Here is a 24,455-nt window from a genome sequence, read left to right as displayed (position 1 = left end):
GCCTGCAGATGGAGCCCAGCTTCAGACTGGGAACCCGAAGTCGACAGGGCCGAGGCATCGCGGCGGGCCGCTGAAGAGCTTCCTGCCTTTTCGCCACAGTTGCTTCTCTGAGCGGGAACCTGGCGGCCATCTTGCGGCCCCTGGGCCTTGGGCCTCTTAGCTTTCTTTTTGGCCGGACCGGTGGAAGGAGCCAAAAACGGTAAGTCCGGACGGTCAGCGGCTTGCCTTGGGGCGGCAGGGGGGAGGAGGACTCTCTCATAGTGGGCCTCTTTGAGCCTTGAGACCCTGTTTTTCCTCATTTGAGGGCTGAATGAGAGGCAGATAGAACAAGATTGGGTCAGATGCGCCTCGCCCAAGCAGGCGAGGCACAGAGAGTGCCCATCTGTGTCCGGCAGGATGTTCGGATATTGGGCGCACTTCTTAAACAAAGAGGTGGTGGTCTCAGTCCAAAGGGAGAGTCAAAACTGGTCCGTTGGTCAAAAATCTGAAGAGCAGTCCGAAGAGTGAGGGCTAGGCAAAAGAGTAGTTGGGAAGGACAGTCCAAAAGTCCGAAGCACGAAGAGATCAATCGTCTGGAAAGTAGGAAAAAAATCGCAAATGCACAGAAGGTAATCCGAGCTGCTTGACAAGCGGGCGGATTAAGAGAACTGCTGGCTAGTCCCGCCTATGGGCTATATATACTCAGGGGTGGGGGTGGGCCTAGCTGAGGGCTAAAAGTATATTTTTATATTCTAGAAGGTTCCGAAAGTTGCACTGCGCACGCGCAGAGATACCAAATGTACAATTCACAGTGACTATGACAGGAAAAGAAGAATTGCCGTCATGTACAGCCTGCACAATGCAGCCTCGCCTTCTTCATAATGAGACCCAAACTGCAGCTGCTCTCCAGAGCCAGGGGGAAGCTCTCACAAAGCGGTAGCGCTAGGTTGTGTGGAAGATCCCAAGTTCATGAGACTTTTGAGACAGCTGCTGCCACTCCAAGTAGATAGTCCTCGACTCGAAAGTACGTAAGGCAGCTTTGTATATCCATATGCCACTAAACTATCTGGCTTTCTGTGATACATTGTTGACAATGTGCCAAGAATATAGGGTTTTAACCATAGGGTTAGCCAGAAGGAACCCATATGTATGCAGGAGCAGGATATTGCCTTCCAGGCTTTGAACTGTTGTTTTTTTTTCGTGTCAGGAGTGACTTGAGAAACTGCAAGTCGCTTCTAGTGAGAGAGAATTGGCCATCTGTAAGGACATTGCCCTGGAGTCACACTGATGTTTTACCATCCTTGTGGGGGGCATTTCCTCATGTCCCTGCAGGGGGAGCTGGAGCTGACAGAGGGAGCTCATCTGCGCTCTCCCTGGATTTGAACCTCCGACTTATCGGTCTTCAGTCCTGCCAGCACAAGGGTTTAACCACCGGTGCACCTGCTTCAAATGATATCAAATAGGAAAGGGACATTCAAAAAGGCTTCCATGATGCCATATCTCCACCTTCAGCAGACCATCCAATATTTTGCTGCTTCAAATGTTGTCCCTCTCTGATATCCAAAGAGAGAAAAGGGGGTGCAAGGTGCTGTTGTGCATGAGCCATCTTTCCTCCTCTTTTTCTTTCCTCTTGGCTAGAGGACTTGTTGACCCCTTTAGTGGTTGTGGGAAGCAGCGTGCTTTCCATGCCTACACAAGGGATGAGGGATGGTCTCCCGGCCAATTATGAAAACTTGAGAATCCTACAGATTGTGTGGAATGTATTTTTAAGATATATATATATATATATACACACACACACACACACATACACACACACACACACACACACACAATATTATACAGGGTTAGTCAAAATGAATAGGCCAATAAGAAAATTAATTTTAGACGAATGTATGTTTATTGTAACCAAACTACAGCTACGTATCGACAGATAAATTATCAAAGTTTTGTCTCACCTTCAGAGATGTTCGATATGGGCGCCCCGTGTGACACGGCAGACGTCCAAGCGATAGTCCAGTTCATTCCACATCCGTTGCAGCACATCCGACGTAATGGCATTGAATGCAGCACATATGCGTTGTTTTAAGTCGTCCAAGGTCAGCGGTAATGGAGGTCGGAACACAGTGTCTTTCACATACCCCCAGAGAGAAAAGTCGCATGGTGTGAGGTCGGGGGACCTGGGGGGCCACAGGAGGAATGGAAGATCAGTCACTCCAGCACGGCCAATCCAACGTCTGGGAAGGTGTTCGTTGAGGTACTCGCGTACACTGTTGTGCCAATGTGGAGGGGCACCGTCCTGTTGGAATACAAAATCGGGCACTTTCTCTTCTAACTGTGGCATCAACCATTCAGACAACATGTCAGCGTACACTATGCCTGTTACGGTTTTCTCCACGAAAAAGAATGGGCCAAACACGTGACAGTTGGTTATTGCACAGAAAACGTTTACCTTCGGCGAATCCCTTACATGTTCCAATACGGCATGAGGATTTTCAGATCCCCAAAAGCGGAGATTATGCCTATTGACCTTCCCGCACAGGTGAAACGTTGCCTCGTCACTGAAGACCAGTCTGTTGGCAAAGCCTTCCTCCTCTAGTCTTCGCTGCATTGATTCGCAAAAATCGTGTCGTTTCGAATAGTCACCTTTTTCAAAGCCTGCACCATTTGCAATTTATACGGCTTGAACTGCAAACGTTTGCGTAACACGCGCCACACAGTTTTTTGCGGAACGTTCAATTCCATGGAAACACAATTTGTCGACTTCTGGGGACTTAGTTGAAAGGATGCACGAATGGATTCCACTGTGTCTTCGGAGACACGCGGTCGTCCTGTGGTTTTACCCTTGCATAAGCAGCCCGTCTCCTCAAATTGCTTTACCCACCTCGCAATGGAATGTCGATGAGGTGGTTCCTTGCCATACTTGGCTCGAAATTCTCGCTGGACCGTAATTACTGACATTGTTTTAGCAAATGTCATCACACAAAACGCCTTCTCTTTGCCTGATTCCGCCATTTTGAAAACAGCAACTCCTAGCGACGCCTAGCGGCATTAACGTACATGTGTGTTGCTCAAAAAAAACTTTGATAGTTTATCTGTTGCTACGTAGCTGTGGTTTGGTTACAGTAAACATACATTCGGGTACAATTAATTTTCTTATTGGCCTATTCATTTTGACTAACCCTGTATTTGCTAATGTTAAGATTGGGTGAAAGGGATTGCCAAATAGTACATTGTGTTCGACAGGCAGATGAACACCTCCTGCCTTGTCTTCCCTTGTTTTCAGGTTCAGAAAGAACAAGTGCAATTTAGCAAGGTGTTGTCCCAATGTCCTTGTTTGCCAGCCATCTCAAGCCCAGCAACTAACCAGCACTGTCCCCATCACTCCACCCCAGCTCCAGAGGAAGAAGCACAGTGGTGCTAGCATGTTCACTTGGGGGAAAGCCTTGTCCTTTCACGTCCCAAAGTTGTCTGGGCACTTAACAGCAGGTGGGGCTTCATCTACCCATTACACAGAGAAAAAGTCTGCATGCTATGTTTAAACGCAAATGTTTGTCTGCATGTTATTTTCTGACTAATATTGTCTGTTGTACAGTACATAATAAAACAATTTGTATAGTATTATAATGTGTGGATTACTTCGAGCTAGAAGAATGTAGGGTTTCTATGACAGAAAAAACCTGTTTTGCACAATCAACACATGTCAAAGGCAAGGCCCGTGGGCCCAATCGGGCTTGCCACAGCATTTTAAGTCGCCCAGGTGGCTTTCAATACCAGAGCAACATAGGTCCAATTATTTATTAATTTTCTTTATACCCTGTCTTTCTCCCCATGGAGATTCAAGGTGGCTAACCACCACACACTCAAGTCCCCAATTAAAGCGATTACAAAAAAATAATAATTCTGAACTAATTAACTAGTACTGTGTGGTTTAGGCTAAAATACAATTAAAATATGATAAATACAATTTAAAATGCATTTCAAAACAAACAATCCCCACCACAACCTCCCCAGTAGCATGCCCCTTATCCTTCTCCAAATGCCTGCTGGCAGAGAAAGGTGTTACCTGCTTTATACAATTACAATTACAAACACACTCAGTGAAAAGGAGTTTGATACCACTGACCTAGGATCCCCAGTGGTGCAATGGGTTAAACCCTTGTGCCAGCAGTACTGCTGATCGAAAGGTTGGTGGTTTGAATCCAGGGAGCAAGGTGAGTTCCCACCTGTCAACTCCAGCTTCTCATGTGGGGACATGAGAGAAGCCTCCCACAGGATAGTAAAACAGCCTGGCTTCCCCTGGACAATGTCCTTGCAGATGGCCAATTCTTTCAGAAGCGACTGGCAGTTTCTCAAGTCTCTCCTGACACACACACAACCCTGACCTAAGACCTACAGTATTGCCAACATCTAGTGGACTTTTATGGTATCTTTGGGCCTATATATCCTTTAAGCTAAACTTAACAATAAAATAGTTTGTTTTTATTTCAAGGAAGATGCCTTTGAGGATATCAGGAAAAGCTTGTACTCCACCTGTGGTACCCCTACATCAGATCATGCTCTCTATCTTAATAATGACTGATTCAAAGCCACTGAAAGAAAAGTGTTGTTCACGAGCATGCCGCTACTGATCCACAATGTGGAAACACACCCACAGAATTGGAGCCTTTCAGAGATTGCCTGGATACTTCCAAACATTAATTATAAGTTCTATACAAACCTTATCTTTTGAGGTGAACACTTGATGCCTATTTGTCCAAAGGCAGAGTTTAGCAACTGCAACCACTTCTGGAAAGAAGGGGTTGGCTCTCTAAACCAGCAAGAAAGAATTTCACAAATGAGATATGAACATGGGTCTCCAGTTAATTATGGCACCACATTTAGTTAACTTTTGTGTTGGCTTCTGATAGCATGTTATTTAATATTTATAAGCAAAATATGTCTGATCATTCCTATACCTTCCCAGATCAAACTTTGTATTAATTACGAATAATGCCACCCTATTAGATGCTTGACAAGAACCAATGTTAAATTCAAATGATGCAGATTCAAAGCAAGTATGTCCATTCCAAGTGCTTTGGTAGAGGCCATAAATACATCTCCCTATCCCACCAAGCCCTGAGTGGGTTCATATCAGGCATGGTTTCTAACTATTTAACACTACCACACAGTAAATGAAAGAGAAATATTCCTGATGTTTTTGTTGCATATGTTTTTCATTAAAAAAAAAAAAAAGAACATTTATTTCTGCTTTCCAAAACAAAATCTACATGAAACAATCTCACCTTAATTATCAAAGCAGCTAAGTTACAGGAGTTCTAAACTCTGGAAAGAAACTGACCCCAAACCACATCTGTACCAGAATAAATTTCCATTGAGAACAACTAGGAGTCTGTATTCCGGAAACCACAAGTACCTCTCCAGTGGACCAGGGTTAGGTTGGCAGTTAGCAACTGCCTTCTCAGAGTAGGGAGGTCTTTGGAAGGCTAACTTTCTGGCTCCTACCTTTGCCTTCTAACTGACGGTGCTACAAGACCAACCGGCCACTTGCTTCTAATCACAGCTCCATTGTTCTTCCAATCATTCCACCACTTCCAACATTTTGTACCTTCACATGGTTGGCACCTGCTGCAGAGCTGCCACCGGAGTGGCTTGCCGAGGCAGAGTATACATCGCTCCAAGAAACTGGTCTGCAATGCGTCCAGCTTCTCTTAATCCGCTCAGCAGAGCTCCATGAACAGTTGCAGGGTAGTTGCGGATTGTGTGTTCTCCAGCAAAGAACAGCCGAGGAATAGGCTGGGGAAAAAGGAAGTATGGGTGAGCCATGTTAAAAGGGCCCCTTTGAACCTAGTAAAAATTACAAATCACTTGCAGAACCAAGGAACAATGAAGAAAGGGAATACTTTCATGTTTTCAGGACCACTCCCAAAACCCAAGGCTGAGCTGGAATCTGAACATGGTTGTCAGAAACAGACTTCTTTCCTGGAGAACTGCAAATTCCTTTGCTGTAGTTTCAGCAGTTGTAGTACAAACCTGAAAAAGCTTCTCATCTCACATAGGCTTATAGTTTCTGCACCTACTTTGAGAGAATGCACCCAAAGTACACTGGGACAAAGCTACCATCCTCCCTTTGTTGGCAGCAATCATGACATCTTATCATAAGAACTAGTCTCTAATATATACAGTATATACTTGAATATAAGCCGAACCGAATATAAGCCAAGGCACCTAATTTTATCACAAAGAACTGGGAAAACTTACTGACTTGAGTATAAGCCAAGGGTAGGAAATGCAGCAGCTACTAGTAAATTTTGAAATAATAATAGATACCAATAAAATTACATTAATTGAGGCATCAGTAGGTTAATTTTTTTTAATATTTACATAAAATTGTAATTTTAGATAAGACTAACTCTGATTCAACCATTATTCTAACCACCTTCAATGTAAATTTAATTACCTATTCTTCCAATAATAATAGATTAAAATAATAAATAATAAAAATAATACGAGTAAAATAATGTAAATGTAATAATAACAATAATAGAGTAAAACAATATAATAATAAGAAGAATAGAGTAAAACAATAAATGTAATAATAATAATAATAATAGTAAAATAATAAATAACTTTGACTCGAGTATAGGCTGAAAGGAGGATTTTCAGCCTAAAAAAAGGGCTGAAATCTCAGCTTATACTCAAGTATATACGGTACATTGTATCCATACACTCTAATAGAGTCTGGAGAAACCCCTAAAAAAGGAAGATCGTTCTCTGTTGCTCTTTCCTTACCTACTTAAGACTGACTGGGAGTCCACAGAGAAGGGACCAGGTCATTTCTATGGCCTAAGCAGCATTCAGTATCATGCTGGTGTCAACTAATGTAAACAACAAGCCTGTCAAGTTCTTAAGGCCAAAGAATCTAAACAACCAAAAGGCCAAATTGCCACAGACAAATAGAAAAACACATTTTATAAGGTTGATAGATATCTATAAGTGCATAGTCATCTCCTGACAGCTTTAAGAATATGACAAAGGAAATCTGTATCTCAGATGATAGTAAGTGAAATGCTAGTAGCAAGAACTGGCAGTCAAGTCCAAAATTTGGGATGCCTGCTTCCTGGCATTTTGCAGCTTCCCCTATTCTCACCTGGGGGGCTCCTGGAATGGCTGGTCCTGGAGTGATTGGCTGAGCCATCAAGTCATAGTCATTTCCTGAAGATCCAGCTGCTACATAGGAATAGGATCCTCGGGCCCAAGGATCAGCCCGCCAGCGAGAGACCACTGTTTCCTTGGGCTAAGGCAAAACATGGAAGGGAAAAACCACAAATATTTTTTAAAGCACTGAAAGTTGAGCTTTAAACAGGCCCTGACATTTAGAAGGAAGAGCATGCATTTGTCTATACATGTGTATAGACAAAATATACAAATTTGTATTTGTATATAGACAACACATTTTAAAAACAAGCTTGGAAAAGAAACTTGCAAGAAACTATCAACAAATATGGAGGGAGAATCTAGTCTCAGTGTGTGCATCATTTATGCATTTTGCCAATTATTCAATGTAAAATGGGACCTGCCTTGGTATGTAAGCTATTAATTTCAATATTTCTGTTCAGTATGACTTATTATGTTAGCCAAAAGCTAGGACAAAAAGCTTTAAAACAAACACAACATGCAAGACAAAAGGAAACAAGCAAAATTATTGCCAGGCTCATATAAAGAATAGAAATATTTCAAGTTATAGATACATCAAATTAATACTTGGGATTCTTAATGGCAATTTTATTTGGCTCTCTGATTTTTTACGGCCAAAGCAAAAAAAAGGCCATTTTAGGTATTGTGTAATATTAGTCTTACTCAAAAAACAAAAACAAAAAACAGAACCAATCTATATAAATAAAAATGTAATGTTCATTTGTGGGATTAACATAAGTCAAAAACCACTGAACAAATTGATATCAAATTTGGACACAAGACACCTATCAGGCCAACAAGTAATCATCACTCAAAAAACACTGAAAAACACAGCAAAAGCCAAAACCCCCAAAAAGATACTACAGCGCATGTGCAAAAATGACTCTCCTGGCAAACAAAACACACAATAGCATATCCACACTCTCTTCTAGATTACAGCTCCCAGCATCCCTGGACAAGGCCCTGCAGGAGAGGAGGATGATCCAAATGCACTGCTTCCAAGTTGCAGGCTTTCTTCTCCTTGGATTTCTTGGAGAGCATCCCAATCCCTGCATACTTCCAATTTGCTATTCTTGGACTGCAACTCCCAGCAATCCTCCAGATAGATAAGATAGATAGATTAGATAGAGATAGCTAAGTAGATAAATCGATCAGGAGGACTTCTAGGAGTTGCAATAGGTAGAGAATGAAGAAAGGGGAGAAAGAGGAAGGGAAAGAAAGGGGAGAAGGAAGGGAAGAGGAAGAGAAGGAAGGAGAGAAGGAAAAAAAAAGGGAAGGAAGAAGAGAAAGAAAGGAGAGAAAGAGGGAGGGAATGTTGGCCACAGCAACGCAGGTGGGTACAATTAGTTGTATATTAAAGTTCCCACTTCAATGTGTCAGCAAGTGGACCAGAAATCTGTATATATGATGCACCATGTCTTCTAACTGACAGTGGCAAGAAACACGCAGCCTATTTTCTGGCTTATTACAGCTTCTCTCAAACATTGCAGTAGGCATCACAGCTCAATAAAAGCAATTCTTAAAGATGGTGGCTTAAGTTTGACTCAAAATGTTTTCAAAGAGGAGAATGGTTGAGAGAATTTTGAAAACTTCAATTATACATCCCTTCTTAGACCGCATCTCCATCTACGAACCCACGCGTTCATTACGCTCATCTGGAGAGGCCCTGCTCGTGGTCCCGCCTGCGTCGCAAGCACGTTTGGTGGGGACATGAGACAGGGCCTTTTCGGTGGTGGCCCCCCATCTCTGGAACACTCTCCCCAAAGAGCTTAGACAGGCCCCTACATTGGCAGTCTTCAGAAAGAATTTGAAGACCTGGCTGTTCCGATGTGCCTTCCCCATTAGGAAATCTCCAATACCAAGTCCCAGAAGCAATTTATTAGAATTTAAGACTGCCGCACACTGCACACGCCCTATAATATCACCTGTCACATCAGCACTTTTTAATCCTGTACCCTCTACTCTGGCCTGGCCCAGTTTTATCTTGTTGATGTATTGTTTATTGCTTGTGGTTTTGTTGTTTTAATACTGCTTTAATTGTTTTTAATTTGCTTTGAGTGTATTGTTGTGTTGTGTATTGAGGCTTTGGCCTTTGTAAGCCGCATCAAGTCCTTCGGGAGATGCTAGCGGGGTACAAATAAAGTTTAATAATAATAATAATAATAATAATAACAAATGAGCAGTGTTGCAGCAGCATGATCTAAGTATGCTTTACTTAAATGTATAGGGATGGGATTGAACATCATACCTGAGGGACAGCACTGCTGCCAAAAATGCCCTTGAGAATAGCAAGGCAGCGCCCAACAATGACATCATCACTGATATTCTCCATAATCCCAGCTGCTTCGCCTGCCACCAAGGCCAGAAGAATTGGTGCTGTTCAAGAGGGGAAAAGCATTACTAGGACATCAGCAGATACAATTAGTACTCCTTCCTTGTTTAGCAAATACTAAACAAGAGTTCTAATCACATCTTATATTTGTTCAGTGTTTTCTCATTTCTCTGGTAGATACTTTTAAAGGGGGACAGCATGGTGTAGTGGTTTGAGACCTGTGTCTAGGGTTCAAACCCTCATGAAGCCATGAAACCCATGAAATGAGTTTGGGCAAGTCACATTCCCAGCCTTAGAAGAAGGCAAAGAGACTTAAGGGCCCTTCCACAAAGCCATATATGTAATCCTGAATATCGAGGCAGAAAATCCCACAATATCTGCTTTGAACTGAGTCCACACTGCCACATAGCTGAATAAAATGTGGGATTTTATTTAGCTGTGTGGAAGGGACCTCAGTTTCTGAACAACTCCTGCCCAAAAAAACCCCGTCCCAGCACTGACTTTTGTATAAGGTTGACCCTGGATTTTTTTACCCATTTATTCCAACTTAAACCCAAGTATATATGGCACTCTGCTTTCTGATCACATCCATAAACAAGTCAACTAATCCAATACCAGACAAATAGTCTCATGTATTGGAAGCCTGCCACATAGTCTATACCACTGCTTCTTAAACTAAACAAATGGGGTCTTTTTCACTCAACGATAGGATCACAAAAAAATTGGCAATAGTAAAAGGTTTCTGAACACCACCCATTTACATAAATTGGTAATAAAAATGTGCAGTGTTTACAGTGGACTCTACAGAACATACATCAGCTGTACTAAAATAAAAAGCAGTATCAGCCTGCTTAGCAAGCCTTGCAAATGTCAATTTATTATCATTAAATGTTTGATTTTTATAATTATTTTATATACCCATAAACCTGTGTTCACATAAAAGTTTCTCAGGTGGAAAGGAGTCATAAATAAAAAAAAACCCTATAAGCCATGCAATCAATCTTGAAATCAGCATCCTACTTTTGATACCAGATACATGACTGTAGCGTATTCACACACAACTGTAGAACTATACTGAATGTCCATTCTTCCTGCTTTTTGACATTTCTAACAGCGTCATTGTGCAGAATACAAATACTTGAAAGGAAATTGAATAAATATGTATATGGCTCGAAGAAGATGTACTGTTTTAATACCTCCTCAGGGAATATTTTGCTGCTCCTGTGAAAACAGAGTATGCTTTGCTGTAAATACCTTTGTAAAGATTCCAAAACAGGAAAAGCTCTCCTCTGCTGGCTGTTGTGCTGCCAACATGACCAAACAAATTAACACTTGGGTCCCAGAACACACGGTCAAAACACAACACAACCTAACGAGAAAAATAAGCAGATATCATAAGGAGCATTTCACATTATGGGACAATATATTTGCCAAACTTAAAATTATATAAACAAACCAAAAGTGACTTAGTTTTAAAAAAAACCAGTTCAGCCACAAGAAATGCACATGTACACACAAGAATACAAGACAAAGATCATCACATTTTCAGTGTTCCTTAATCTATAACTTAAGATTTAACCTTACAATGAAAGCAAGCTAAGCCTTTTCATGCAGTTCTGCCATAAGCCTGATATTAAACAAAGCCATGTAAATGCCATGTTTGCAAATATTATGATAAAGAAAATAATGTCCCAGAAGAGACAGCATATGAAAGAGAAAAGGAAAAGCAGAGGATTCTTCTAAGTTCTCAATCTTCCTAATGCCGTGACCCTCATGTTGTGCTGACCCCCAACCATAACATTTTCATTGCTACTCCATAACTGTAATTTTGCTATTATTATGAATCATAATATAAATATCTGATATGCAGGATGTATTTTCATTCACTGGAACAAATTTAACACAAATACCCGATACACCCAAATTTGAGCACTGGTGGAGTTGGGGGTGGATTTTGTCATTTGGGAGTTGTAGTTGCTGGGATTTATAGTTCACCTACAATCACAGAACTGAACCCCACCAACGATGGAATTGAACCAAACTTGACACACTAAATTCTCATGACCAACAGAAAATACTGGAAGGGTTTGGTGGGCATTGACCTTGAGTTTTGGAGTTGTTGTTTACCATCATCTAGAGAGCACTGGACTCAAACAATGACAGACCTGAATCAAATACCAATCAAATACAGACCAATCAAATACACAGTATGTCCAAATGTGAACACTGGTGGAGTTTGGACTTTGACATTTGGGAGTTGTAGTTGCTGGGATTTCTAGTTCACCTATAATCAAAGAGCATTCTGAACGAGAGAATTGGGCCAAACATCCCACACAGAACCCCCATATATTAAAGGAACTTGCTGACACGAGCCTCTCTCCAGCCTTGCATGCTCTCCCTCACACACATATGCGCACCATGCTGCCATGCACCAAGCACTCCTGCTCTTCCCTTCCCAACTGAAGTCTCAGAAAAAGCCCTCCCCCAATCACAGCAGAGGAGGGCTTTTGGTGGGAGGATTTACTGTCTGTTTACAAAAAGGAAGAGAAGGACAGGCGGAGAGATCTTCAGTCTTCTCTGCCAAATGGTTCCTAAGACCATCAGAAATATGTTTTCGGATGGTCTTTGGCAACCCCTCTGAAACCCCCTCGCAACTCCCACCCTAGGGGTCCTGACCCCAGGTTGAGAAACACTGCTCTAAGAAGGAAGATGCATCTCCAGGCCCTCTCACAGAAGGGCCCATCTTGAATGCCTGATTGAGTTCATTCTCTGCTATGGCACACACTAAGAAGCTGAGAAAGTAAGTTCCCATTCATTCCAAGGGAAGCCAAGGATGTAGCTATTATACTTATTCCTCTATTGACATACATCTTTATCCATTCCAAGTTACCTTGTTAAGGTTTCCAAATCCCATTCTCTGCACAGCAGAAGTCTTCCACTCCGGAAGAGGGGGAACAAACTGTACTGCAGGAGGCTGCTGTTTCAATACTCCCAATGGAAGAGTACACAGAACAGCATCACACTTATAAATAAATGTCTGGCTGGTGGAACGAGTGTTGACAGCTATTACCTCACATCCTGGTAAAATTGGAAGAGATGGATGGGATGGATGGATAGAGAGAGAATGTCATGGAAGCAAAATCATTATTGTTGTTGGATAATTTACAGGAATGGAAGAACAGATAATGGATAATATAAACCACTACAAACTGTGGTTTCTTACCTGTAACCATGGTTCTTCGAGTGGTCATCTGTGGAATCCACACTGTAGGTACTCTGGTGCTGAGACGACGGCAGCTCCGGAAGTCCTTTAGAAATAATTAACTTGAATGAGGCCCCGCCCCTGCGCTTCCCCCACGCACCCTGGTCAGTTCCCTGCCATAGAAGAGGCAGAGCCAAGTGCATGAGCGATGAGGGGAGGACGGGCGGGGATATGTGGATTCCACAGATGACCACTCCAAGAACCATGGTTACAGGTAAGAAACCACAGTTTCCTTCTTGTGGTATTTGTGGAATGCACACTGTAGGTAGATTAAAAAGCCACTCACTGTGGATGGTGGGAGTCATGCCAGAGACGAGAAGAGGACAGCTCTCCCAAACACAGACTGGCAGCTTGACAAAAGGTTGATCTTATAATGCTGGACGAAGGTCAGCGGGGACGACCACGTGGCAGCGTTGCAGATGTCGGGAAGCGGGATGCCATGGGAGAAGGCGATGCAGGTCGCGACTGCTTGGGTGGAGTGAGCCTTGAGGCCTTCAGGAGTGGAGTGAACCTTGAGGCCTTTCTTCTTGCCCACCAGGCGGTAGGCGAGGCAGATCGTTGCGAGGACCCACGCTGTGAGGCGTTGCGACCACACTGGGACACCCTTGGAGTCGGGCCTGTACTGGAGAAAGAGCCGGGAAGATTTCTGGAAGGGCTTCGTGCGGTCAAGATAATAGAGAACCGCTCGGCGGACATCGAGGAGATGGAAGGCACATTCAAGAAGTGATGTGGGGTGTTGGAAGAACGTGGGAAGAACGATGTCCTGTGTCAAGTGGAAGGAAGAGGCTACCTTTGGGAGAAAGGAAATGTCCGTCCGGAGGACTACCTTGTCCCTGTGGACCCTGAAGTAGGGCTCGTCGGCCCAGAGGGCAGCCAGTTCGCAAGGAGGAATGCCGTCTTCCAAGAGAGATAGGAGAGGTCGGCGGAGGCCAGTGGCTCGGAGGTTTCGTGAGGGAGGAAAGAACAAGGCGGAGATCCCATGCAGGAGGAGGGAGGGTCCTCCCCTGGAGGAAGAGTTGCACCAACGGATCCTGGAAGGGAGGTGCGAGGCGGTGTCGTTTCCGATATGCAGCGATGGCCACTAAGTAGGTAGCACTTGAGGGAGGAGAGGGTGAAGCCCTTGTGCGCTAAGGAGGCAAGGAAGTCAAGGAGAATGGCTGGAGACACGGTGAGGGGGTCCGCATGGTGCATGCTGGCAAAGGTGGAAAAGGCCTCCCACTTGCGTGCATAGGACCTCCGGGTGGACGGTCTGTGGGCTGCAGCTAAGATGTTGCGAACTGCGGCGGAGAGCCCTGCGGTTGGATCCTCCAGACGGTCAAGTGGAGCCAGCGGACATCCGGGTGGCGGATGGTGCCGTGAAGGGTTGTCAGAAGGTCTGGGCGAGACGGGAGGGAGAGATGGCGGCTGGCTGTCACGCCAGCCAGGAGGGGAAACTAAGGCTGGCGAGGCCACCAAGGCACAATCACGAGGGCATCTGCCGCGTCGTGGTACAGCTTGGAGACCACTTTCGAGAGAAGCGGGACGTAGAGATAGGGCCCCGTCCAGTGGAAGAGGAAGGCGTCGCCGAGGCAGCCGTCCCGCGTCTGGTGCGCTCCCCAGGCGCAGAAGATGGTGCATTTCACGTTGTCCGGTGAGGCAAAGAGGTCTATCATCGGGGTGCCCCAGAGACGGAAGGGGGCTGTGACGACGTCCGGGTGAAGAGCCCACTTGTAGGCAGGAGAATGGGACCGACTCAGGAGGTCAGCTGGACAGGCCGGGGACATGGACGGCTGTGATGCGGATGCTGTTGGCAAGGCACCAATGCCATATGGTGAGGGTGAGCATGAAGAGGGAGCGGGAAGGGGTGCCCCCCTGCTTGTTGATGTACCACACAACAGTGGTGTTGTCCGTGCGCACCTGTACTGCATGGAGGGCCAGGAGGTCCCAGAACGCCTTGAGGGCCTTGAAGAGAGCCAGCATCTCCAGACGATTGATATGGTATCAGCACTCGGCCAGGGACCAGACCCCTTGGGTTGAGTGGTGGGCCGTGTGTGCTCCCCACCCCGTGAGGGAGGCATCCATGGTGAGCACTCGAGAGGGGTCCCTGGGACGGAAGGGCATGCCGGCACAGACCGTTGGCCGGTGAAACCACCAACGGAGGGAGCAACGGACATTGGGGGGAAGGAGAACGGAGGTCCGTGGACTGTCCCAGCGGAGGTCGAAGTGCTGGAGGAACCACGATTGCAAGGGGTGCATGTGAAGTCGAGCGAAGAGGGTGACCGCTGTCATCGATGACATATGGTCCAGGATGGACTGTATCTGTGCCGCACGGACAGTTGGGAAGCGGATAGCGGCCAAGATCAGCGCGCGCAGTCCGGAAGTGGTCATTGGGGAGGAAGGCGGTATGGGTGATGGAATCTAAGATGGCCCCGATGAACTGTATCGTCCTCACAGGGGTGAGATGTGACTTTGTATGCTTCACGACAAGGCCCAGGTCCTGTAGAAGCGAAAGGATGAAGCGGGTGTCACGGAGGAGGGAGTGTCGGGAGCGAGCCACTAGGAGCCAATCATCTATATAGGGGAAGGCGGTGATGCCCTGAGTGCGGAGGAAGGCTGCCACTGTGGCCATGCACTTTGTGAACACCCTGGGGGCAGCGGAGATCCCGAAAGGGAGGACCCAGTAGGAGAAAGCCTGATCGCCTATCATGAAGGAGAGGAACCTCTGGTGAGACGGAGAGATTGCGACGTGAAAGTAGGCATCCCGGAGATCGAGAGTGGTGAACCACTCCTCAGCGGGGAGGAGGGGGAGGATGAGGGAAGAGTCACCATCCAAAAGGTAGGGTAATCAACATAAGCGTTAAGGCCGCGAAGGTCAAGAATGGTGCGGCGGCCTCCATCCTTCTTAGCAACTAAAAAATAACGAGAAAAGAAGGCTGACGAGAAAGTGTCGGGGTGCAACGGGACAATCGCCCCCCTTAACAACAAAGAGATCTCCCAGAAACCGGGGGAGGGGTGGGTGGGTCTCACGAGCCCCGTAGGAGGCAGGGAAAGAAAAGAAATGGAGTAGCTGTAGTGGACTACTTCAAGGACCCACTGGTCCATGGTGATGGCCTGCCAGACCGAAAGGAAGGCCACAAGACGCGAGCCAAACCAAAAATGCACCCAAAGCACATGCTGGTGCCGTTCAAGGTGATCAAAATCCAACAAAAATGGTAGGGCGTCGTGCTGGGACAAAGAGGGGGACGGCAAGTCCGGATGGGTGGGGGAGGGGGCGGGTGGGGAGACGGCACTAAAAGCGACATCGGCCTCTCCCCTAAAAGCACGGCTTAGTTTGCTGGGCTGGGTGAAATGGCTGCTGCTGTCTAGGGGCCTGGGAGAGGGAGGCCTGTGGAAAGGTCCTATTGCTCGATGGGTAGGGGCGGCGGCCAAAAGCCGGGGAAGAAGACTACCGACCTGAGAGACGGAAAGGCCATTGGGTGGTGTAGCCAAACTTGTGGGCTGCTTGGCGGACGTCTTGCATCTCCTTTAGTTGTGTGTTTGTATCCGGGTTGAAGAGGCCTGCGTCGTGAATGGGTAGATTCTCGGCCAGCGCCCTGCCCTCCTCCGAGAGAGTGGACGCATGGAGCCAGGCGTGGCGGCAGAGAGCTGTAGAGGCGGCCAAGAAGTGGCCCGAGGTGTCAGCCTTATACTTGGCCATATCGTTCTATGCCCTGGACAAGGTGAGGGCCTCCTGGAGAACTGCATCCACTAGAGGGCATTGGCTGTCCGGAAGGTAAGGCAAATAGGACATGAGCCGCCAAAGGTAGGTCTGGTAGGCGGCGAAGTAGGCCCCATAGTGCACGAGGCGGGTCATGAAGGCTGCATTGGTATGAACTTTCTTGCCGATGGAATCCAGCTTCTGGCCGTCCTTGTCAGAGGGAGTGCTGTGAGGCTTGAAGCGTTTGCCCAGAGTCATGTCTGCCACCACTGTATTTGGTTGGGGGGGGGGGAGTGCGAGCCAGGGGGCAGAGGTAAAGTCAATCTTGTAGAGAGGTTCGTTCCTCCGGGAGACCAAATTGACCGAGGGAGGTGGAAGATCAGGAGTTTTAGTGAGTTGGAGGAGATAGGGAATCCCTGGAAGAAACCGCTGCTGGGAGAGGCGCCTGTTGTTCTTCGTCCGAAGGAAAGAGAAAGTCGTCCACAGGCTGCCGTGGAGTAGCCACTGGGACCTTGAGGGCCCGAGAGAGCCGGGCGAGCAGGGAAGTGAAGGCAGTAGCATCCGAAAGAGGTGGCGGATGCGGTGTGGGCGTTGAGTCCAGCTGGACAGAGGTGTGGGAGCCCGATAAGGAGGACAGATCACCAGGAGTGATGCCATCATCGTCATCGGGGGGTGGGAGAGAGGGCGAGGCCTGGTACGGGGCCGAAAAGGCCGGTGGAGGAGGGGGATTATGCTCAGGCACCAGGCCAGGAGCGTATACTTAGGCCCGGCCCCCCGGGGACCGGTGGATGGATTGCTCTCTGGAGTAAGAGGGTGCTCCCCTTGCCCCATGCCATGTGATAAGGCTGCTGAGCGGGCAGCCTGCTCTGGGTGGGGAAGAAAATGTAGGAAAGGCATACTGGGAGAGGGCTGGGGAACGAAAAGGGGAAAAAACCTGGCCAGCCTGTTGGGCCTGATGGCCCAGGTCTGAGGAAGATAGGCCCTGGTGTACCTCTGTGGAGAGTCGCGGGCCCGTGGCAGTCGGGGAGGCAGCCTGAGCCTCAAGCGCCACAGATGGCAGAAGCGGGAGAAGGCACGATGGAGTCTCATGCTGGCTGGCGGCTGCCCCCGCATCGGGGGGGGGGGGCGGGCCAGGCCTGGCACCGGGTCCGGGCCTGCTTGCGTGGGCCCGAGGCCTGCAACGCCAGGCTCGGCATGCACAGAGGCCTCTGCGCTAGGGTGGGTGGGTCCATGACGGTCGAAGGCGGAGCCAAGGAGCACCAGGTGTCTGAGGAGTCGTCCTCCCTCCATTTCTTCTTTTTAGGCTTGGAGGAGTCAGAAGGCCGCATGGAGGCCGAAGGAGGTGGGCACTCGGCCGCAGAGGAAGGGAGAGGCAACGGAGCCGAGGTGAGCTGGGGGGCGGCACCCTCAGTGAGGGTGCTGCCGAGGATGGGCGGAGCATGGCGGAGGGAGGGAAAAGTGCGCGCTCGTATAGGAGCGCCTTCAGCCGAGTGTCCCTCCGTTTTGGGGCCTGTGGGGTGAGCGCCTTACAGGCCTTGCAGGAGGCAACGGGATGCGCTTCCCCCAGACACAGGAGACAGCGGTCATGTGCGTCAGTGTCAGAGAAGTTTCCCCCACACACCGCACACTTCTTGAAGCTGGAGGCCATGCCAGGAAGGGAGAAAAAGTCGAAAAGGTAGAGAAGAGACTGGGAGCTGCTACTTCTATGGCAGAAAAAAAGGGAACTGACCAGGGTGTGTGGGGGGAGTGTAGGGGCGGGGCCTCACTCAAGTTAATTATTTCTAAAGGACTTCCGGAGCTGCTGCAGTCCTGGCGCCAGAGTACCTACAGTGTGCATTCCACAGATACGAGAAGGAACCACCTAAAAGTTGTGGTTCTAGTCTTCTATTATCCAAGTGAAGGCTTTCATATGGGGAGAATTTCATCCTAGATTTTATGTTTTTCCTCCACCACAGACATCCCAGTGTTTCTTGCTCTCTCCATTGGTGTGGAATTTGCATGACCTCACCCATTCTCTCCCTTAACCCTTTCCTATTCTTTTCTGTGGCACACAGCAAACAGGAATTTATTAGCAACTGAACATACTAGAGAGGGTTGTGGAGAATTCACCACAGTTTATAGGAGTTGTAGGTACTGAGATGTATAGCTCATCTACAATCTAAGAGCACTCTGAACTCCACCAACGATGGACCTGGAACAAACTTGGCACACAGAAGCCCCATGACCAGCAAAAAATAAAATAAAAAAAATGGAGGACTTTGGGGAAAATTCACCTTGATTTGGGGGAGTTGTAGTTCTTCTATATCCAGAGAGCACTGTGAACCCAAGCACTGGTGGATCTCCCTGTGAAGTCACAGGGAGGAGGGAGCAAGCTTTTTTTCTGCTTCCCTGGAGACTAGGACACGGAACAATGGCTTCAAACTACAAGAGAGGAGATTCCATCTGAACATTAGGAAGAACTTCCTGACTGTGGGAGCCTTTCAGCAATGGAACTCTCTGCCCTGGAGTGTGGTAGAGGCTCCTTCTTTGGAAGCTTTTAAACAGAGGCTGGATGGCCATCTGTCAGGGGTGATTTGAATGCAATATTCCTGCTTCTTGGTAGGGGATTGGATTGGATTGGATGGACCATGAGGTCTCTTCCAACTCTATGATTCTATGATCTGGACCAAACTTGTGATAGAAGTCAGTAAATTCCAAATTGTTGCACTTTAGAACTACCTCAGCACGAAGTCACTTTAAGCTAAGCACTTTAGATCCTTTGCCAGAATCCATATCATCACTAAACGGTCCAAAGTGTCAGGCTAAGGGGTCACAACAATTGCACTTTACGTTCTGTACCCTGGGTTCCTATATTATTAATTGGAGTTGTACACTTATTGTTAACATCAGTATATTATCTCTATGTCAATGTTTACTCTAGCCCTACCTTTGCCCTACCTATTGATATCCCTCCAAGTTCCAGCACAAGTGCACTTTTCAACAATCTCGGCACAAGTGCACTTTAGACCAACTTCAGCACAAGTACACTCCATAGCTTTTAATACACTGGAGGGAATAGACAGCATTAATGGGTGGGAAGATTGGGACCCAAAGACAGCTAATCAGAACTACAATTATACACCTATTACAGAGATTACAATTGCTGTAAACAGAGGGAACGCCCCCGGGGGGGGGGGGACCGCGGGTGGGGGAACTGCTATAGAGATGGTGACTGGTAGAGGGTGATACGGGAAAGGGAGAATAAAATTTCCATCTCGGCCTAAAAATTTATAGCAATAATTTGACAACCCCTAAAGATGCTAGAAATCGAAGACAGAAGCAAATTCGGCCCAAAATTTTCAATAGGACATTGGCAATTCCAAAAATAAACACTTTGATTCTGCCCGAAATTAAGAATAGATTGGCAATTCCAAAACCTACTCCCGACAAAATACAACTGAGGTGCCAGGATGGTGGCCCCTCCAAGCTAAAGGTGGTGCTGTTCAATGCCAGGTCAGTAAACGGAAAAACCTCCATTATTCAAGATCTAATCCAAGAAGAACGAGCTGACATGGCTTGTATAACAGAAACCTGGCTGGACGAGGGGGAGGGGTTAATCTCTCCCAACTCTGTCCACCAGGCTACTCTGTTCAGCACCAACCAAGGCTTGGAGGGCGGGGAGGCGGAGACGCAGTGGTCTATAAGGATTTTATTCCACTGATCAGGCGTCCCATCCCACAATCATCTACGAATTTGCCGCCTTTAGGATAGGTGACCGGGACAGGATAGGGATTCTGTTAGTGTACCGACCACCCCGCTGCACTACAGTCTCCTTACCTGAGCTAGCAGGAGTGGTCTCGGACATGGCGTTGAACTCCCAACGGCTCTTGGTCTTGGGAGATTTCAATATCCATGCCGAGGCCTCTCTTTCCGGTGCGGCTCAGGACTTTATGGCCTCCATGGCAACCATAGGCCTGTCCCAGCTAATATCTGGTCCCACCCATAGTGCCGGACACACCTTAGATTTGGTCTTCACCCAGGGATGGGATGAGGGTGACGGGATGGAGGAGCCGACCATCGCTCCTTTGCCATGGACCGATCACCACCTGATCAGTTTTAGACTAACTGTGCCTCCAAATTTTCGCAGGGGTGGTAGACCCATTAGAATGGTCCGTCCCAGGAGACTGATGGATCCAAATGGTTTTCTGACGGCCCTTGGGGATTTTTCCACCTCCTTGGCTAGCGACACTGTCGACGTTCTGGTCTCTGGCTGGAATAGTGAGTTGACCAGGGCAATTGACACTATCGCTCCTGAACGCCCCCTCTCAAGTAACCGAGCTAAACCAGCCTCTTGGTTCACTGAGGAGCTGGCAGCAATGAAGCGAAAGAAGAGGAGGTTAGAGCGCGTGTGGCGCCTGAACCCCACCAATCCAGCCCAAACACACCTGAAGGCCTTTTTAAGGTCCTACGGTGTGGCAATAACGGCGGCCCAGAAAACATTCATCACAGCCAATATTGCATCAGCGAAAAATCGTCCAGCGGAGCTTTTCCGAGTTGTCAGAGGCCTGTTAAATCCGCCAAAAAGCGAGGCCTCGGATAACTCGGTGGCTCGCTGTGAAGCATTTGCTCGATCCTTCGCGGATAAAATTGAGCGGATTCGGTCAGGTTTTGACGTCACATTAACGGCAGTCTCTGGGGATGTAACGAGAGCATCTGCTTGTCCAGTTTTGTTGGATTCATTTCAATTGGTTCAGCTTGAGGATGTGGACAGGATTCTTGGAAAGGTGCAACCCACCACATGCATCCTAGACCCCTGCCCTTCCTGGCTGATCAAGGAAGCCAGAGGGGGTTTGGCAGGGTGGGTGAAGGTGATGGTTAATACCTCCTTACAGGAAGGAAAATTTCCAGCGAGCTTAAAACAAGCTATTATAAAACCGCTGTTGAAGAAACCATCACTGGATCCCACCCAATTCGACAACTATCGGCCAGTTTCCAATCTCCCCTATTTGGGCAAAGTCATGGAACGTGTGGTGGCAACACAACTCCAGGGGTTTCTGGTAGACACTGGTTATCTAGACCCGGCACAGTCTGGCTTCAGGCCGGGACATGGAACTGAGACAGCCTTGGTGGCCTTGGTAGATGATCTACGCAGGGAACTAGTCAGGGGGAGTGTGTCCCTGTTGGTTCTGCTGGACCTCTCAGCGGCCTTCGATACCGTTGATCACGGTATCCTTCTGGGGCGCCTCATGGACATGGGGCTCGGAGGCACTGCTCTGCGGTGGCTTCGATCCTTCCTTGAGGGATGGACCCAGAAGGTGTCATTGGGTGACACCTGTTCGGCTCCGCAACCGTTGTTGTGTGGAGTCCCACAGGGTTCAATTCTGTCCCCGATGTTATTTAACATCTACATGAAGCCGCTGGGAGAGATCATTCGGAGTTTCGGACTAAGATGTTATCTCTATGCAGATGATGTCCAAATCTGTCACTCTTTTCCACCTGTCACCAAGGAGGCTGTCCAGACCTTGAACCGGTGTTTAGCCGCTGTATCGGACTGGATGAGAGCTAACAAACTGAAATTGAATCCAGACAAGACAGAGGTCCTACTGGTCAGTCGCAAGGCCGAACAGGGTATAGGGTTACAGCCTGTGTTAGACGGGGTTACACTCCCCCTGAAGACGCAGGTTCGTAGCTTGGGAGTGATCCTGGACTCATCGCTGAGCCTGGAACCCCAGGTCTCAGCGGTGGCCGGGAGAGCTTTTGCACAATTAAAACTTGTGCGCCAGCTGCGCCCGTACCTTGGGAAGTCTGATCTGGCCATGGTGGTCCACGCTCTTGTCACATCCCGGTTGGATTACTGCAACGCACTCTACATGGGGTTGCCTTTGAAGACTGCTCGGAAACTTCAACTAGTCCAGCAAGAAGCAGCCAGATTGCTCACCGGAGTGGCGTACAGGGAGCATACCACCCCCCTGTTGCGCCAGCTCCACTGGCTGCCGATCCAATTCCGAGCACAATTCAAAGTGCTGGTTTTGACCTACAAAACCCTATACGGTTCCGGCCCAGTGTATTTGACCAAACGGATCTCCCTCTACATCCCACCTCGAAGCTTAAGATCTTCTGGGGAGGCCCTGCTCTTGACCCCGCCACTCTCACAAGTGAGGTTGGCGGGGACGAGGAGCAGGGCCTTCTCAGTGGTGGCCCCCCACCTGTGGAACTCACTCCCCGGGGAGATTAGATCGGCGACCTCCCTCCTGGCATTCAGGAAAAAACTGAAGACCTGGGTTTGGGACCAAGCCTTTGGACACGCTGGCAGCTAAATTGAGGATCTGACGACAGACAAGGACAAATGGAATAGAATGGATATATCGACTCTGAACCCGAGCATGAGATTGTCTTAATATTTTATTATGCACTGATGTTTTAATTCTAACCGTTGAATTGCTTTTTTTGTATTTTGTATTACTGTCAATTGTTTTAGGCATTTAATTGTGCCTCCTCTGTAAGCCGCCCTGAGTCCCCCCCCCCCCCCCGGGTGAGAAGGGCGGGGTATAAGTAAATGAAATAAATAAATAAATAAATATGCTGAAATTTGATTACTGGAGGGGTTTGGGGACAAATTGAAATTTTCTGGGAGTTGCAATTCACCCACAACTAGAGAAACTGTGACCTCCAACGGTGATAAACTTGGACCAAACTTGACACACAGAATCCCCATGACTAACTCAACCTACTGGAAGGGTTTGAGGGGACTGACTCACCATAGGGAGCTGTAGTTTACTCCACAGCCAGAGAGCAAACTTGCCCCACATAACAAACTTTTAGTACTGATGGAGTTTTTCGGAATTAACTGGCATGATATGAGTTGTAGTTCACCCATAACCTTATGCATTTTGTACAATTAAAAATGACTTTTTCAAAGAACCTGGGCAATGCCAGATACCTAAATTAGTATATAATATAATATATAACCATTTATTGGGGCTCCACCTTTTTGTTTCAAAAAGGGCTCTCTGGATGAAAAAGTTTGAGAACCCCTGCTCCACACAAGGTATGAAGATTTAAGATCCTTTTCCTAAAGTAAAGCCTTAAGACCCAAAGCTCAGTACCATCAGAATTCTGGGATAAAGGCCTAGCACTGAGAAGAAGCACCAAAGGTTGTGGCCTTCTCCCTGGCAGAGGGGGCATTGAATAGGGTCTGTTCATCTCAGGAAGTTTATCTCCACAGAAGGCACACTGTTTGAATGACCCCAAAGTGATCATTAACCAATGGAGAATCCAGCGACATAGGCGCACCAAATATAATGAAAAACAAAACAGAGAAAATGAGTATAGAACAAAATCTGATCCAGCTGAAAAACCAAAATGTAGATTGAACCATGAAGAACAAAATTCCAATAAAACCAGGAATCTGTCCAGAAAAATGTTCAGAAAAGTACCTAATTGATGCTCCTACTACAGTGTAGCTGAAGTGTAGTCAAGAAGAAATCTAATATGGGATGCAGGGAATGGGCTAGGCTACTGCCAAAATGCTTATGTAATATCTCTAGAAAGTTCCAAATGCACAGACAGGAGATAATCCATTTCTGTGAGTTCTAGAGACCACGAAGAAGAACTAGCAAGTTCTACTCCCCACAGACTGTGACTAAAATGCAGCTTTGAATAAAACCAACTAGTAGTAGCTCCTAGTGGGATTTGATCGGCCCTTTCCCTCCTGCTATTTTGCAAACAAGTGAAAAGTTGGCTTTGGGAGCAAGCATTTGGCCCAGCATAATTATCTGTGCAATATAGTTGGAATTGACCTTGGATTGATGAATATGATTATTTGACTCTTTGGCTTTGCATCTATGCACACTAGTCGGCAAATGTTTACCTATGTTGTTTTAATGTTACTTTATATTGTGGTTTAATTGCTTTTAACTGTTATTATTGTTTGGGCATGGAGTAATGCCAATTATGTAAGCCGCCCTGAGTCCCTTTCAGGATATAAATGCCATAAATAAATAAATAAATAAATAAATAAATAAATGTTG

General features: G+C 47.1%; 1 protein-coding gene across 4 annotated transcripts in view; it reads right to left on the bottom strand.

Moving 5' to 3' along the window:
- Positions 1-5,174: 5,174 nt before the first annotated feature.
- The window catches only part of LOC137095131 (lysine-specific histone demethylase 1A-like), a 95,360-nt gene continuing 76,079 nt past the window's right edge, over positions 5,175-24,455 (bottom strand). For all 4 annotated transcript variants that reach the window (XM_067461426.1, XM_067461428.1, XM_067461427.1 and 1 more), the window contains exons 16-20: positions 12,399-12,586; positions 10,763-10,877; positions 9,425-9,552; positions 7,130-7,276; positions 5,175-5,775 (exon numbers count right to left, since the gene is read on the bottom strand). In XM_067461426.1, the coding sequence (XP_067317527.1) occupies positions 5,590-5,775; positions 7,130-7,276; positions 9,425-9,552; positions 10,763-10,877; positions 12,399-12,586 (764 nt within the window). In that variant the 3' untranslated portion in view covers positions 5,175-5,589. The remainder of the gene's footprint in view (positions 5,776-7,129; positions 7,277-9,424; positions 9,553-10,762; positions 10,878-12,398; positions 12,587-24,455) is intronic.

Source organism: Anolis sagrei, chromosome Y (genome assembly GCF_037176765.1).
Source record: "Anolis sagrei isolate rAnoSag1 chromosome Y, rAnoSag1.mat, whole genome shotgun sequence".
Lineage (NCBI taxonomy): Eukaryota > Metazoa > Chordata > Lepidosauria > Squamata > Dactyloidae > Anolis > Anolis sagrei.
The sequence above is the reverse complement of the archived record's forward strand: the minus strand, read 5'-3'. Positions and strand labels throughout refer to the sequence as shown.